Consider the following 17432-nt stretch of genomic DNA (forward strand, 5'->3'; position numbering starts at 1 on the left):
CATTATTTGCGACTGGCAGGACATTGACTTTCTACCAAAACTTTAACAGGTCACACATGCAAAACAGATACACCAATTGATTGCTCATCTAAAGCAGAACTCGTTTCACACAATGCCACTGCAGCCAATGTGATCTGGAGAGCAACTAAGAAAACCTCAGTAGTGGACATGTGCTACTGCAGAGCGCCTTACAAATTAGCCAACCTGGCAGGTATTACCTCCCATTTTACAGTGACAAGAGCACAGCCTAGAAATAGATGTGTTTAACTCACTTCTCTCTAATGTCAGAGTAAGGCCTGGTGTCCTCATCCAATGATATGCCATGCAATAACCAGCTGCTATTGTCAAATCAACTGTTTTGTACCTCCCTAGCACTATGTAAAACCCTGAAAGAGATGATGAAAAGCATGTGTGTATATATGTACATAAACCCTGACACCTGTCCCTAAGAAATGGTTCTCTCTACCTCACTAACTGTATTTTGAAAACAAACTGAAAAATGTTGAAAGTATGATAAAGAAAAGTTTGCTCTCTGAACACCCCGAAAGAAACCCTCTGGTGTACAAAAAAACCCCAAAACTTTATGTTTATTATAATTTAGGAATATGAGCAGGAGGAAGGTATTTTATAATAGCTTAAAATCCATGGCAATCTCTCCTGTCTTTGTGTCAAAATTTATAGCATATGTGACAGCAGTAGGGTCTGACAGAATTTCTGATTCAATAACAGAGCTGAAGAAATAAACAGCTTGCTTGCAGTGGGGATTCCATTCACAGTTTCCCTACAGGAGAGAGTTAAAAGTGAAAGCAGTCAAAATCTACAATATTATTATTATTATACACTAACAGTGCAGTAAGAGTTCTTGTTCCCAGCTGAGCACACAATGATCAACAGTTATCATTTACACTGCCATCCACTCCACTATGGAACACATAACTTGAAATACCATCTGCTACACAACACACTGAAGTCACAGAGTTAGAAATGGATTTGGTCAAAGAATACTGAGATAGAATACTAAAAATACTTACTCCTTCCCCGCCAAATTTTTACTTTTGTTAAACTGAAGTTATTTGTATGAAAAAACTCTGCTTTGACCTAGCATCCCATTTAAATTCTGAATTTGATTCCAATCTAGGGAGCATTTGGATGCAAATCAGACGCTCCCATTTTAAGGTACATCTCCTGCTCCTCACAAAAACACGAACAGATATTTTTAGTAATTCTGATGACACAATGTTCCAACAGTGTGAGAAGGGGTACTACACAACCCAAGCATGGCCAGCAGAGACCCTCTGCAATCCTACAGACTTTGACATAATGAACTAAAATGAAGATATACCTTTTCATTGGACAGCTGCATCAGTCCTGTACTAATGGAGATATCGGCAGCAAGATGATATTCCATCCACAGAACTGCTCCGTGGCTCTTTCCTTTCCTGGGGAGAGATGCAGGATAAAACTTGTCACTTTACACAATCCTGGCAGCTTAAACCTGGCACTAGTGTTTAAGTGAGAGCTGCAAAAGCATGAACAACTTCCTTCCTTGAAAGAAAGCCGAACAGCTGAGTTGGTAATTGGGAGCAGAAACTTTAAAGTATTTGCAGAGATGAAATCCAAAAAAAGGCAAGGAAGAGAACATGTCATAACTACATCTGCTCAGCAGCACAGCCACTTAGCCAGCACTGAATAACATGGCATGAATTACACAGCATACGCCGAGAACTTCCTTTAGAGACCCCAGTTTCTACTGGCTCTGAATTGAGAGGAAATATTTACCACACACACTGTGTCACTTCAAGTGCCTGCTCCACAAGAAGCAGAGGTCATACCACTGTGCTGCCTGTAAACACAACTGCTGCAAAGGCACAGAGACTCCACACAGATGGCTCTGCAGTCTATGAAAGCTTGAATTTTGTTTAATGAGAAACACAGCAGTGTTTGAGCTATGTAAGCTCTAGATAGTTAAAAAATAAAACTTTCTTGTTTTTAAGTTCTTAACAGTGTTTCAAGTTTGAACAGAATTAAGTACAATCCACAGTTATGGTGGAAAGTATCTCAGAAGATGTGGCAAAATATAAAGAGTGCCAGGATTACAGTTAGAAGGAAGAATAGCATATACATTAAAAGCTATTAACATATATACAACAATTATATGATAATAGCATATAATTTTAAAGCTATTAAACATAATAAGTTATTAATTATTAAACACAATAATTTGACAAGCTATGTAGAAGCTTTTTCTGCAAGAACTCAACAGTAGACAACAAATAGAAACACTAAAAACACACAGGTAATATTTTATTTTCTCTAAACTATAAATTAATCTATTTAAATTTTAAATCATGTTGAAAGCTATTAAAATGGTATTTTTTTAAACAAAGGTATATTATCTAATCTAATAATATCAAACATTATTGTATTATTGTTACAGCCTACTGTGAATATCCACAGGAAGCTTGTGTCAGAACAACTTCCACAATCTTAGGTCACATTATTAAAAACTGCCAAGTACATTTGTACCAGTTAAGTGTAATACACTTAAAGGAGCTCTAAACTCAACTCCTCTAAAGAGCTTGACTAGGAGGTAAAGAAATGGATGATGACCAAGAGTATTGATTGCAGAAAACTGACCGTAAGAGCTTTACAGAGCCCTCTGTGCTGAGACAGTGCTGTGGCACAGTCTTTGTGAAGTCAAATGTCAAAACTTCCTGGGGCTCTGAGAGTGACTTGCAGGGATATTCCCACAGCGGGTGAGGTTCTGCTTCCTTGGATTCCCTAAAATTCAGAGAATCCTGAAAAAAGGAAGGAATAAATTTAATTGAAAATAACAGAAATGCAAACCCAGAGTATTCAAGCAATAAAGCTGCAAGAGGGCAGGACTGCACTTCTAGGGCACAAGGGAGAAAATATCCTACATGCATGAAACCAAATGCTGCGACTGGGGCCCTCAGCCCTGAAACAGAAATGGGCACTCTCAAAATACAATGCATTGAAATTTTCTTTTCCCTCAACACGAATTCCACTCTACAACTGCCTGTACTCCTCCATATTAACCTAGAGCAAAGCTCTAGAAACTGATACAAATGAATCTCAAACAATGGTGTTCTGCCTAATACACAAGTTTTTCAACAGTCACTAAATGCTTTATTAAGCCAAACTGAATTTTTATTTTGCTAAGACTTGTGTCAAAACTGATTTTCTTACTTTAATCATATAATCCATAGTCCGGACATCAAAACCTTCACAGGTGCCACATGGACTCCGGATTCTCCATAAGTCCTGCAAGAAACAACAGGATTTTGTTTGGCTTTATCAAAGGAAATGGGAAATCTTGAAATAATTTTAGCTGTAGCTTAGACATTCAATAGCAAGCCACATACTATGCATAGATTGCTAAACCATTACAACTACTGCAAGAATCAGAGGATAATTCTAGGAAAAGGTTTTTTTAAGTTGGTTAATTCTTTAATCACTGTTTTCAGCTCCTCTAAACAACATTTCTCACAATTTCTGTGTGTTGGTTACTTTAGAGCAGCTATGGATTTGCCAAGATCTAACCCTTACAGCCCCTCCACTTTCACTATCCAGCACAGGTAAGTGCTCCCAGTAGTATCAAACATCTCACAGCCTACCAGAGAACCACACTTCCCTTTAGCCCCACGAAGTGGAGCGAGATCATTTTAGCCACTCCATACCATGCCTGTCATTGACTTTAGCAACCCACTGGACAGACTCAGTTCAACATTTACCTTTTCTTAGACCCCATTAATGGTCTCTTATTAGAACACAAGCATTCATTAGCTGTGGATGTATACATTTTTTTACCTGTTCATTGTCACACTTAATCTCCAACGTTCCTGCTTTACAAGCTGGCAGCAGCACCACTCTACATTTAAACAAATACTGCTATAATTTCTGCCTGACTACAGCATGAACTAGAGGGATTTATCCAGAGTCTCTGAGTGGTACACCCAGCAGAACTACCAAAACAGACAGGCAGCACCCTGCTCCCTAAATGCAATTACAGATGAAACAAGTTTCTTAACTTCCTAACTAATAAGTAATTCCATCAATTTTTTTCTCCTGGATCCAGGTTTTGCTAATTGCTTAACCACAATGACATATCCATTCTGAGAGGACAGAACAGCCTACAGAACAGGTTCTGCAGGAGACCTTGCAACACTGTGTCTGCTCCCTCTGTCTAAACAAGAACTGGTAAATGCAGAGGTTATTTTTAAAATCCCACAGATTCCAGTCTTTGAGTCTAGATTCACCACTGAAAGAAGATAATGTAAAATTAAAACAATAGCTTTGGGGTAGACTACTGCAACAAAATAAAAGTTAAATGTTCTACCAAAAATTTTATGTGGAATCATCTCTGAACAAACCCTGTCCATGAAAGCGTAAAACTGAGGCTTAGGTGACATGAATGTCACTCCACATTCTGCTGATTGCTGAATAATCTTTAGTCATCATTCTGCATGCTTTGGTTTCCTCATCCAGAACATGAGAAGAATAATGCTTACTTCCTTAGAAAACGCTGTGAGTTCTAGGGAAGTAAATACTCTAGATAAGAGAGCATGGAATTATAATTTACTTATTTCAATCTGATTACTCTAAGTATCTGCTCCCTATTACAGGATTCAGATTTACATTATTTACTTAAACTCTGTACATTTTTACAGAAAACTAAAAAAATGTGCAGAACAGTTGATTAGCCCCGGAGGGGAAAAAGAACAAATCCATTCTCACATGCACAAATCAAAGGCAGAAATAAGAGAACAAGGTTAAAGAGCATTCAAATAAAGAAACTTAAGGGAGAGAAGGCTCAGACTCAAAAACTACACAGCTGGTGAGCCAGAAGGGAGAAAAAACTACAAAAACGACCTGGCATTTTTAATAGATAAACTGAAGGCTGTGTTTATGTGAAAACTGATTAGATTATAGGTGTTTTTATTTAAAGTATGTACATTTATTTACACAACGCCAGACTACAGAGTTCACTCAAGCTACTGGACTTTGCATATTAATGATGAAAGTACTTAATTCCTATTTTCATGGCAGGTAAACACTTCACAATCTTTTGTTACGAAGTGCTGAATAAATGAAAAAACTACATTTATAACTTTGTAAAATATCTGAAAGATAAATTTTCGAATTATTTTTAAGATGTGCTCATATTCAGAACTGTGCCCAGCCTCAGGCAGTTTAAAAAATCCACATGCAATTGGGAATACTGTCTACAGTCTTAAAAAGCCTCATTTCAAAACCTGATATGTTGCAGAATATCTACTTTATACAATATATTTATGTATAATATACATAATAAAATAACTAATTTAAAAAATAACCACAACTGTCACATGCTTCACTAATCTCTAATCTAAATAAGTATCTTAAAACATGCATTTTAAATGGCAAAATTACTTGAGTTAATTTCTTGACAAGAGATGGCTGAAATAGCAAAATTCACCCTTCAAGATGGCAAATACTCTTTTCTCATGTGGTAAGTACAGAACATACTGGACAGAATTAAGATGCAGTAAGTTGTAGAGTACTCAGTTTTAAGTGGATTTGTGTAAATATGTGAACAATCTCACCTGGAATTCCACAACCATCATGTGCAAAGAAGCAGACTGAGGTAGGACAGTGACATTGCTGGCAAGGTGAGCGCTCACAGCTGTCCTGGCATACCAGAAATACAGGTTATGCCATGGCAACAAACTTGTTGTGAAAAACGGCTCTCCCACAAGGACAGAAATCTTGGCAAAGGAGGGAAGAGATAAAAAGCATTATAATAAAGAAAAACAACTCACAACACAGGCTGTTTAGATCTTCCAATAGTGCCAGTGCAATACATTAAGTGAAATCATCTAGATTGCTCCATAGGGATTTAATTACTGTACACTGCATGTACAGGACTCTGGACACTGTTGTGTGGGTTTAGCTACCACATTTTAAACTGAATTTTCCTGCAACAAAGTTTGTGAGAAAATATTGCATTTTGAGTTTGGAAGGCTTTGTAATGAGTCACAGAATTCTGAAGTTCTGAAGTATGTTATTACTTCCAAATAGATTGCAGTCTTCTTGAGTGGCCTGTGAAAGAGTTACAGCCTTGTAGAACCAGTTAAACTGCCTTAACTACTGGGGCAATTCTGCAGCAGGGGAAGTCAGACCCATCAAAAACAAAGCAACAACCCTCCCTCAGTCTTTAGTCTCCCTCAGTTTTAGTGGCACACGGTGTGTACCATTTACTTGTTACATTTTAGATTAATTGGGATATAACAGAATTCATTGTGGTTACAATTAATATTTACCTTCTGCTCCCTACCAACCCCTGAAATTCAGTATAATGGACAACTGTAACATACCTTTTTATCTTCCAAATGAGAAGGCTTCAGCAACTCAGGACGAGCTTCTATTATTTTAATTTTATCTTCAAGATTATTTGCTTTAAAAAACTAAAATCAAAAAGTAACACACTGTCTTTATGTAAAGCCACAGTTGAGACCAAAATAACAATTTTATTGAAAAGAAATTAGAAAAAAAACCCAGCAGCCAAAAGAAATTTTAATGAAACTGCCTGCCATAACTCATGAGGATGACACAAGTCTATTCTTGAAGGCTGCATGCACCTAGAGCCAACATGTCACATCTAGGGAACTAAAGCACGTGCCCTCAGTATTCTTTAAATTATCTATATAAAAAGGCAGGTAACAAAAAAGGTGCCTCACCTTCATTAAGCTGTACTTTGAAGCATATGAGAAGGGTAATCAAGAAAGGTAAGAATCACTTCACCTATGAATGAATATTTGGCTTTTCTTTGAGACCAGGTTCCAGTCCTCCCTTGCCCACCATTCCTGGTTTTGCACTTCTGAGCCACAGGCTGAGCCAGATCTCTTTCAAATACACTGTGTCAATGAAAGGAGTCACAGCCAAGTGGTAACTCCAGGAAGCTGCTTCCAGTCACTTCTCAGGCACCAGCTGCCTCTCCTGAACAGCCTCCACTCCACTGGCAGAGCCTCCGTGCCCTTCCCTGAGGCAGAGCAAACAGCAGAGCAGGCATTCCCAACCTGTCTCAGCTGGAAGACAGAACTGCTGGATGCTGCTTGCCAGGTAAGACTGGTGCAAGCTTTGGGATGCTCTCACTAATCCTCAGAAACAAACAGCCTGGCTTTTATCACCAAGGCAATGGCAGCAGCAGAGCAGCAGCTCAAGCAGACAAGCCAAGAGGCATCTGCAAAGGAGAAATCCTGCTTTAACAGAAAATGGAATACTCACTTTTTCCATGACAGAACAGGAGACACCAGAGTTTTCTAATGTAAACACCTAATGAAAATACACAGTTAGTCACACTAGCTTTATAGTTTTTAATTAAAACCATATGTAACTGAAGAATGAAACAACATTTTGATGCCCTACTGAGCACAGTTCATAAGAACCGTGCATATGTATTCCAGAGCCCACTATAATGAACTTTTTAACAACGAAATACTGCTCAAAACTACAGGCTAAATACTTCTGTTTTCACAGCTATACAAGAAAAAAAAAAAACAAAACTCAACAGAATGCAAATACTTATTTTCCATTTTAAGCTGCACACAGCATACTAACATTTGTCCTAAGCACATATTCACTTATGAACAAATGAAAGCATATCACCAGTGTGCCAAATTGTGAATACTGCTTAACATGACCTGACTATCAGCTGGAAAGTGCTCAGAAGCCTTTTGCAGTAAGAAAAAAATTCATCAAAATTGATGAATTGTTAGGCAATATGCAGCAGTCCTCAGGATTATATTATATTACACATTTCCAGATATTCAGTTCAACTTTAACAGATTTTAGTTTAAAGAGCCCCCCATCAAGCAGGGCATTTATGTGTGTGAGACAGCCAGGCAGCTCTCAATTACACACAGACCCAGTATTCTTACTGCTTCCTACTTGGCTCTTATAGATCTTCCACTCCAGATAAGGTAATAAATGTAATTATGGAACTGCAAACAAAAGAAAAATACCCTTCCAGACATTTAGGTCCATAGAGTTTTTTCAAAAAAACAAGATAAAGATGGCAAACAGGAAGCAGTGAGGAATGAGGAAGAGCACTTTCCCTTAAAACTACACATTGATAAATGTCAAATCTGGTAATTATTATCTTCTTAGACTTCAGCTTGACCAGAGGTGAATTTAACCTCCCCTTCAACACAATGTGAGCCTATTCCTCACTTGTCCCTGAAGAGGCACTGCAAATAGTTAAATAACGAGCTGGGAATGAACTACATGAGAGAAAAATACCAAGCTAAAATGCAAAGATCTGAAAAACAGGAAAATGCAAAGATCTGAAAAACAGTACTGTACCTGCTTTGCTCCAAGATAATGAGCCAGCACAGGCAGCAGACTGCCATCACTGATACAAAGGCAAACACTATCTGTTTTCAGAACCTACAGAAAACAAATAGTCATTGTTATTCCAGAGGGAGAAGTTTTCCACACTTTATACATTTTCATATCAAGTAACTGTAAAAAAATTCTCAAGTAATGCCCTTGGCTTAGGTCTGAAAAAGTTTGCTCAAAAATGTAATGGATGTCTTTATTCAACTACCAATGCCATGTCTAACAAACACACAGAGCTACTATAAATTCTATGCAAAATTGGCTGCTTACCATTAAAAAATTTAATACTAAAGTTTTCAAGACAAAACTGTAATTTCCATCTGCCGATGGAAGAAAAATACACTTTGTGAGCAAAGTCCTTTGCAGGGGACAAACAAATTCCATAAATAATTACATAAATAAACCAGTATGAGCATCCATCAGAGAAGCCAATGAAACCTGCAGGCAGCAAGCACTCACTTTCCTCAAGGACTTGATGTACTGGCGAGTTCGGTTCTGGTCATTCAGCTCCCCAAAGCGGGGCCTGTTCCAAAGCACATGGGCACGACACCTACAGACTGGACTCTCCACACGAACATCTGCTTCAAGCTCCTCTTCATCTGCTCCATTCTCCCCTTCTCTGTGAGAAATGTCAATGTAGCATCAACTACAGCATCAGTAAGATGTTTTTGCTAGCAGGCACATTTATGCATTTTGGCTGATATGCACAGTAATGAATACAAACTCTGCTGTCACTTTTTTGAAGTTACTGGTTCTCCAGAGACATTTCTGTAACTCTGCATTTCCAAATGAAGAGAGGTCCAAAACAATTTTCACCTTCTTTAAAAGACAAAACCAAGAACCATCCCACACTTTACCAGTAACTGTGATGATTAGGTACTTTAGGCTTTGCCCTTTCAGCAAACAGTTACTTGTTTGGATTTTGAGTTCCTAAGTAAAAAAGGCACAGCAGATTCAGACATTTTAAGCTAGCACTGGTTTTAAAAATGTTTGCTGCTATTGTCATTACAATCAACATGATTAAGCTCTTTTCAATCTGAGCAAAATGCAATAATTTAAAAAAGACAGTGCTGACTAGAAAAATAGAATATGGAAACAGAATGGCAATTATTTCACTTCTTTACCTGTATGCCACTTCAGCTGTGCTGTATTTTAGGATTTCCAGGAATCAACCATGATTGTTTTATGCTTCTTTGTCAGAGAAAGCAACCAAGTACAGGGCAGGAGCTTGCAGTCCAAGTGAGTTTTTATGCATAATGTGTATTTTCCACTTGTGCATTGCGCATGAAGCAGTCTTTAATATTTTTCTACCCTTTAGGTTCTTATCTTGCTCTTCTACAAAAGGAGATACTCTAAGAGCAGCAAATACTCCAGCTTGGAGTAAGAGAGTAGCCTTTTTCCCACACAGATTTTTACCTGGCTTTCTGCAGGTTGTACCACACAGAGTACTCATCACGACAGGCAGTCAGGTACAACTTCTCAGCCTGCAGAACTGGCTCCTCACGTGGAAGAAAATAAACACACTGCATCCAGTGATCCCTCCACTGAAAAGGGTTGATACACAAACCTCAGGAACTCACTCATAAATAGCAAATGGAAAGTAAGCAAATAGCAGGAAATCAATTAGGAAGAATGGGCACAACTTTGAAAATGCATGATTAATTTAAAGAATCTTGCTCAATTTAGCAAGGCTGAATAAAGACCAATATCACATATTGAATAATATAGATGTCTTGCAACAGAATAAACCTGAGACCACTGGCTTGCTCGCTAGCCAAGCTTCTATTGCAACCAAATGAAAAACAACCCAAAACTGCTTTGCATTTATTGATGCTGTTTACCCTCCACAGTTCTCTTGTGTTAGAAACCTGTATCGAACTGCTGACAGCCTCAGGCACCTAGAATTATGTCACTTAGTGTCACTCTGATCACAGCACAACTACTTTGTGTTTCAAAACGCTGGTTTTTGCACTGCAAATATCCTATGCTGATCAGTCATTCTAAGCTGATTGAACACCTCCAAATTGATAATTTCAAATTTTATTCTCAAACAAGCTAAGAGTAGACAATAATTCTTTAACTTCCTTTTGGCTAAGTTCATTCTACGGGTAAATACATTCACACAAAACCACAGGAATCTGACTTAATAGTGATAGTATTTCTGTAATTATCCATATCAATCCAGCACCTTCCTACACCAGCCTTTTTTTTTTTTATGAGAGTATAAATATACTACCATAAACATAACACTTACTTGGAAATTTAACAGAAGAACTACAAGGAAGCAAACCACAGGCTAATATTTTAACCAGGGATAGAGACTATTTAAAGAAAAAGATATTGAAATCTTTATTTCTTTAACATAAAAGAAATAATAGTATCTGGAAGACAGCTTCAGTCTTTAAGCTTTACATAAAAGATTACTCTTAACATTTAATATTAAAGAAAACCTAAAATGGGCACATACCATAGCTAAAAATTCTACATTTAGCATCTTCTAATACATTAAATATTAGCGAAGTTCCTAAGCAATTTAAGGCAGAGCTGCTTAAACCCCCCAGTACTCCAAAGAGTTGCTCAGTCACCTCACAATGGTATCCGAAGGCTCAGTATTTTACCTGCAAAGCAGAAGTGGGTTTTACCCAGTAGGGAGCCATTGAGCAATTTATCATCCCAGAGGGGTCCATGTCAATATCCCACCAGGAAAGTACAATTTGTGCCTTGCCAGATTTCACAGGCTCCAGCTGCACTCTATAGTAGGTAGAAGCACTCTGTACTGGCTTACTGAAGTCCACACTGCAGGGAAGCATGAAAATTGTAGAAAGAAATATTAGACAGGAAATTGTAAAAAGAATTCTTCAGAAATTCTCACCACTTTCTTAAGCTCAGTACACAGCTTATATCAAAGGCATAACAGGATAACTTTATTTTGAACAAAACAATGTCTCCCTTACCTGAACATTTTTACCACATCACTAAGGGTACTGAAGTCACTTGAAGGCATCTGGTTCAGCTGGATATCACAAACAGAAGGAACACCTGGACAGTTCTCCATTTCTGAAGGTGGAAGAAGTATTTTTTCACCATCCTCTGCTTCAACATGAATAGGAAACAGTTTCTTCCAGGACCACATTCTTCTGGATTCCACTAACTGGACATACACTGTTGCCCTGTGAGGCACTGCCTCACATCCCTCCTGAGTGTTCAAAACAAAGGGTAAACACATTCAACAAGTTTGACTTATTAACATGAGTGAGAATTAAATCAATTGAAATGCAAACCCATTTAAAGAAAAGTTGGACTGGGAGCTTTGAAATCCAAAATGCAAGTTATTTTAGAGACTTTTGTAACATCAGAGCGATTTGTCTCTCTGTGAAATAGAATACACATATCTATCCTGTTCAGTGTGGTTCAGCAAGGCCAGCTTACTCCATTAACCATGCAACATTATCAGTTTACTAGTCCCAATTAACTTGCATTTCCATTCTTGTTCCGAAATAAGAGATCTAGCCTGAGCTTCTCAGGGCAGGAAATTACTAAGCTATCAATAATATAAGAAAGGTGCTGATTGCAATGAGGAAATAAGAAAAATAATGGCTCAAATATTTATGCAAGGACAACTTTGTATCCATGTTTAAGGAGTGGAAAACATCCAAGTTGTCCTAAAAATCCCACTCTGAACTGAGAGCCAACCATGAAGTCCAAAAACAATGCTTTTACAGAGAAGACTAATTTAGAGTTCTATATGGAGAGCAGTACAAAGTTATGGAGTGCTGTTGTCTTTATATGGTGTCTTTTAAACTGGTAAATGGAAATGTGGAAACCGAAATAAAGTTCTCCCATCCACATTTTAATGAAGGGAAAATATTAGAAAATGTAAAAGAGAAAGCGCCAAAATTATACCCATAGATTATAAGTCCAAAATATAGGATATTATTTAAATACGGTGTTTAAAATATTTTCACATGCAAAATACATATGGAGTAGTAAGAGCACAACACAAAAAAAAAAAAAACAACCAAAAATGAACCAATTCATTCACCTGGGAGGTGAAGCTCATCAAATTTAGGAGAATTTTTTTAAATATCTTGGGACAAAGTTGTTATTAAGGAGAGCTTCAAATCAGAACTGGATGCCTTTGTAAAAGACATTTGTTAACCAGCAAGTTATTGGTTTCAACACAAAGTAACTAGATGTCATTTCAGAGCCTGTGACTTACAATATGAACTCAAATAGTTTTATTCTAGGAACCAATGTAGTAAATTATTGACTGAATAAGAAACCAGCAGAGCTGATGGTGTATCTACCAAGGGATACAGAAGCCTAAGTACTGTATAATCTCTATCCTGCTTCAAAAATAGGCAGAAGAATTTCTCTATTGATAGATGTGACACACTTCCTATTTTCTTACCTGTACAAGATATTTGTGTGCGTGCTCATAGGTTGGTAAAGCTCCTTCTCCAATCAGCTCTGTATCAAATAATTCTGTTACCAGGATGTTTGCCCGACACTGCATATCTCCATCTAAAAGACACAAATTAATACTGTAATGTTAAATCTTTATGTAAGTCTTTCAAGAAGATGCTATCCTGAATACACAAATAATTAAAAAACATATTCCTGTTAGAGAGTCTGCTGAAGACTGGAAATTATTTTCCATTTGAAATACAAATGGCTACTGAGATATTACCAGGACACTCTCTTCCAACATAGATTTCCAGTGTTACTTTCTAGAATGTAAAGTATCACAGAATCCTTAAGGCTGGAGAAGATCAAGACCAACCACTAACCCAGCACCACCACCATGTTCACCACTAACCCATGTCCTCATGTGCCATACCAACACATTTTTAACACTTCCAGGATGGTGACTCTACCCTTTCCCTAGGCAGTCTTTTCAATCCTTTACAATCCTTCCTGGGAAAACAAGTTTCCTCATCTCCAGTCTAAACCTTCCCTGGCACAACTTGAGGTCATTGCCTGTCATCCTGTCACTTGTCACCTAGGAGAAGAGGCCAACCCTCATCTGGCTACAACCTCCTTTCAGGCAGTTGAGGTCTCCCCTGAGCCTCCTCTTCTCCAAGTTGAACCTCAGTGTACTCGATGCACTTGTTTTAATCAGAAAATGTATAAGAAATAAGAATAAGACCCATTCCTTCATGGTTTTCAGGTACTTGCCTGTTTTTTTAAGCCTAGCCTATTCTTCTCACCTGGGCCAACTATGACTTCAGTGGAATGCTTGTTGATTACTTTGATCTTGTCAGAAAAACCATTTTTCTCCACTATCTTCACAGCAGCATTAGCCATGGGCTTGAACACCTGTGAATAGCAAGAGTGTAACAGAATGGTACCCCTCAAGTCAGCTTTCAAGAATGGAAGGGCACCAATACAAAATGCAATATATTTAGTTCTGAAAAAAAAATTAACATCTTCTTATTTTTTTCTGTGTTTGAAGTTCACTACCATGAAACAAGGAAACGAGTCTCACTTGAAAAATTCAGAGCTTCACTGTTAAGAGAGTTATCAGCTGCCTCCAAAAGCTACTCCAATTTAACTTGAAACACAAGAATACACATGAATATTGTAGCATTTACATTAAACAAACTAATTTCTTTGTAAAAATAAAGATATATATGTACATGCATCAACAGAAGCCCCTAAAGACTTCCACGTGCTCAAATGAAGCACACTATGTCAATGAAACCAAAACACCCAGCACTGAAATACTCACTGAAGTATGCCAAAAATCTGCTTGTATTAACAGGGTAATTGTGAAGAGAATTTCTGTTTCATTCAGAACAAAAATAACAGAGATAGTACATAATCTGAAAATAAGAGCATCACAAAGAACATGCTGAATATGTGCAACCCCTAACCAATGCTCACCTCAATGGCATAGCAGAAATCTGCCCCAGCTGAAGCTGCCATCATGGACAGGAGTCCTGTGCCAGTCCCTATGTCCAGCACAATTGCCTTCTCACCTCTCTCTTTTACTCTGTTCACTGCAGCACGAATACCTTGGTAGTATTTTACATTCTGTGGAAAAGAAAAAAAAAAAAATCAGCAACCTTTTATCCATTTATGTTTTTAATTTCTGTGCAGAAATCTTGCATTATTTGACTGTGAGTTTATGATCAGAAAAAGGCTTACAGACACTCCTCAAGCCAAACAGTCACACCAAAGCCATCTTCAGCAATAACAACTGTATCAGGCAGAATCAGCCCATTTAAAGTACATCAGTATTTATCACAATGTTCATATTAACATTGGTCAATCAGCTATTCATAACATATGTATGATTTCCAAGTGTGATGTATTTTCCTCAGCAAATAATAATCAGATCCCTGGGAGATACTACAGGTTTTCTGATTAATTTTCCCCTGCGGGACCACTCAAATAATCATATTGTCCCTATAACAGTACAAGAGCTGAAGTATCTTGGTTTAGATTCCTCTCTTCATCTACTCAAAAAGGTTCATACATGAGAATTAACCAGTGGAAATCCTCGTTTTTAGTTACAGGACATTAAATGGAGCTATAAGCACACCAGCACCAACAACAGGAAAAAAATAAATGCTGTCAGCCACAAGATACAGATTGATATATATGCTTTTATTTTCTTTATAACAACCTACTGTAAGACATTCCTTTCCTAATGATTTATCAAGCCTTTCCAAGGAATACATGACTTTTAAACATTATACATTTGGAAGGTCTGCTGGACCCCCTTCTGAACAATTCTAGTCAACAACTATGATACATATAATTCCAGTTGTTGTTTTAATTACTCAGACACAACCTGCTGCCTCTACACAGTTTATTAAATGCCTGATCCCACTAACATGTTTTAATTCAAGATGAATTCAAGATTCATTGTGGAGACGCCACAAAAATCTTTCAAAACATTGTTGATGGAAGGCTGACTTAATGGCTAGAGGAAAAAGAACCTTTAAACTGTTCACTCCAGACTTCATCATGCCTGTACATATGGTAGAAATACCACAGAAAAATAGACTTCACTTATACTCCTATAAAAACTAAGATGCCCAGCTTCACTTTTACAGCCTTTGAAATTTCATCTAATGAGCTCTCTGTCAAAAATGTCAAACACAGAACAGCAAAACTGGCTACTGAATATAAAAATGTTCTGCAGTAAACAATAGAACATTAAAGTCAGATGTAAGAAGGCATCTGTTGATCTAAGAGCAGGTCTGGTACCTTAGAGAATACAAAAATGTGATCATTTAATCTTTCAGATAAAGCCATATAATCACACAGTGACAGCTATTCAAGAGAAATGCAATGGCTCTTTTCCCACCATTCAAAAGGGTTTTGTTTCTGTACTTACTCTGTCCTTATCATGAAGCATATCTGCATAGCGTGACCTGCAATAAAAGATATTCCAGTTAAAATACTCATTCATTCTGCAAAGCAACTGGGCCCTGTGCCCACAAATGCACAAACAACTGACGCACTCCTTGAGGACCTAAAGTGTTTCCCAAATCTAAGGGACAATGTAATTTCAGTGATCTGGCCATCAGCATATAAATCAACTCATGAACCACTGGCACAAATGCTCTGCACAGCAACGGGCCCAAGGCACAGACAGACCTACGGACAAACAGCTGCGAAGCAGCACCTGAGACACACAGAGAGCAACGAATGACAGACTACTAACGACCTATTTTTTACCAAGACTTAAACTTCTTTGGTTGCCATTTCTTCATGGGTTGCACTTCTCAGAAATACCCCAAAATATATCTTCCCACCTTCTCTGGCTATTACACTAAGTTCTTAAAAAGCTAAGACACGAACAGACAACTGGCAGTTACATGTTGCACTGGCATTTAAAAGCAATTTAGTCAATGCATTTTGTCCCAACTCAGTCACTGTCAGTATCAGGATCAGCCCCACAGAAAACATTCTTTAAAGTTAGAAGAAAACTACTTGGAGAATGGTTTACAACATTCTACATTGACAGCTCTGCCCTGTACACCACTGGGCACATTTACTGCCATTTAGACTATTCCACAGTCTGTTCACCTCACACCCTTGGGACTTCGACACAGACCCCCAAACTGCCCTTAAAAAAATGTTGGATTTGCTCATTTTCTGGTGTCCTGTAAGGGAACAAGCTACTTTTCCAAGCATACCTTGCAATCTCCTGGTGGTAGTCATAGTCCTCACCCTCTTCTAGCCACTCCATCGAACCAGTGGTTGGATTGGCTCTTCCACAAAAGGTCTTCATGATCAATCTCAAGTCGTATTGTGTTATTTATATATTATGTGCAGCTTTGCTTTTGCTTCAATACAATACACCAAATCCCGGCTGTGAAAAAAACCAAACCAACCATAAAACTTTTAGTAAACACAAGTATCACTTTAGCTCTTGTACATTCCCCCCGCTACACCTGCCTTGGCCAGAAGTACTGGTGACCACTTTATGCTTTTTTCATAAGGACATTTCAAGCTAAAATCTGTCACCAAGTCCTACACTGAAAAGGGATCCTGAAGATCATCTAGATGTAACCCCTGAGAACACAGCGCAGAAAAGAAACCAAGACCGCACTAAATCCTCACGGAAGAGCATCCCGTAAGTGAGCACATCAGGCCGGCGGCGGCCCGTCTCCCGGAGTCCCCAAAGCCTGCCCCGGGACCGGCACAGACCCGAACCTTCCCCGCCTCAGGAACGAGCTGCGACGGGGCACGGCCAGAGCGTTCTCCGCCATCCCCTGCCCGGAACCAGCGGGCTCGTCCCTCCTCAGAGCCCCAGGCCGGCAGCTCCGCAAGCCTGTGTACCTTTCCCGGATGCCGCGTGTGCCCACCCCGAGCGCCGCGTGTCTCTACCCCGAGCGCCGCGTGTCTCTACCCCGGGCACCGCGTGTCTCTACCCCGAGCGCCGCGTGTCTCTACCCCGAGCACCGCGTGTCTCTACCCCGGGCACCGCGTGTCTCTACCCCGAGCACCGCGTGTCCCTGCCCCGGAGGCCGCGGTCGCTGCCGCCGCTGATCCCGAGCCGCGGGCCCGGCGCG

The 17432-nt window shown here is 38.8% G+C and overlaps 1 protein-coding gene across 4 annotated transcripts; it reads right to left on the reverse strand.

The window, feature by feature from the left end:
- Nucleotides 1–561: 561 nt before the first annotated feature.
- PRMT7 (protein arginine methyltransferase 7) lies at nt 562–17399 on the reverse strand. Of its 4 annotated transcripts, none has more exons than XM_053987210.1 (18): nt 17336–17399; nt 16554–16729; nt 15749–15785; nt 14287–14436; nt 13611–13719; nt 12812–12924; nt 11355–11596; nt 11019–11196; nt 9817–9944; nt 8860–9019; nt 8365–8448; nt 7288–7335; nt 6378–6467; nt 5607–5768; nt 3211–3285; nt 2638–2798; nt 1343–1439; nt 562–781 (listed from the first exon to the last, which is right to left on the reverse strand). In XM_053987210.1, the coding sequence occupies exons 2-18, from the start codon at nt 16646–16648 to the stop codon at nt 626–628; spliced, it is 2085 nt and encodes a 694-aa protein (XP_053843185.1). In that variant the 5' UTR covers nt 16649–16729; nt 17336–17399; the 3' UTR covers nt 562–625. The 4 variants fall into 4 exon arrangements, with proteins under 4 accessions (XP_053843185.1, XP_053843186.1, XP_053843184.1 ...); XM_053987211.1 differs by having other exon boundaries at nt 17358–17391; XM_053987209.1 differs by lacking the exon at nt 17336–17399 and adding an exon at nt 17200–17280.
- Between the last annotated feature and the right edge of the window lie 33 nt (nt 17400–17432).

Source organism: Vidua macroura, chromosome 11, assembly GCF_024509145.1.
Source record: "Vidua macroura isolate BioBank_ID:100142 chromosome 11, ASM2450914v1, whole genome shotgun sequence".
NCBI lineage: Eukaryota > Metazoa > Chordata > Aves > Passeriformes > Viduidae > Vidua > Vidua macroura.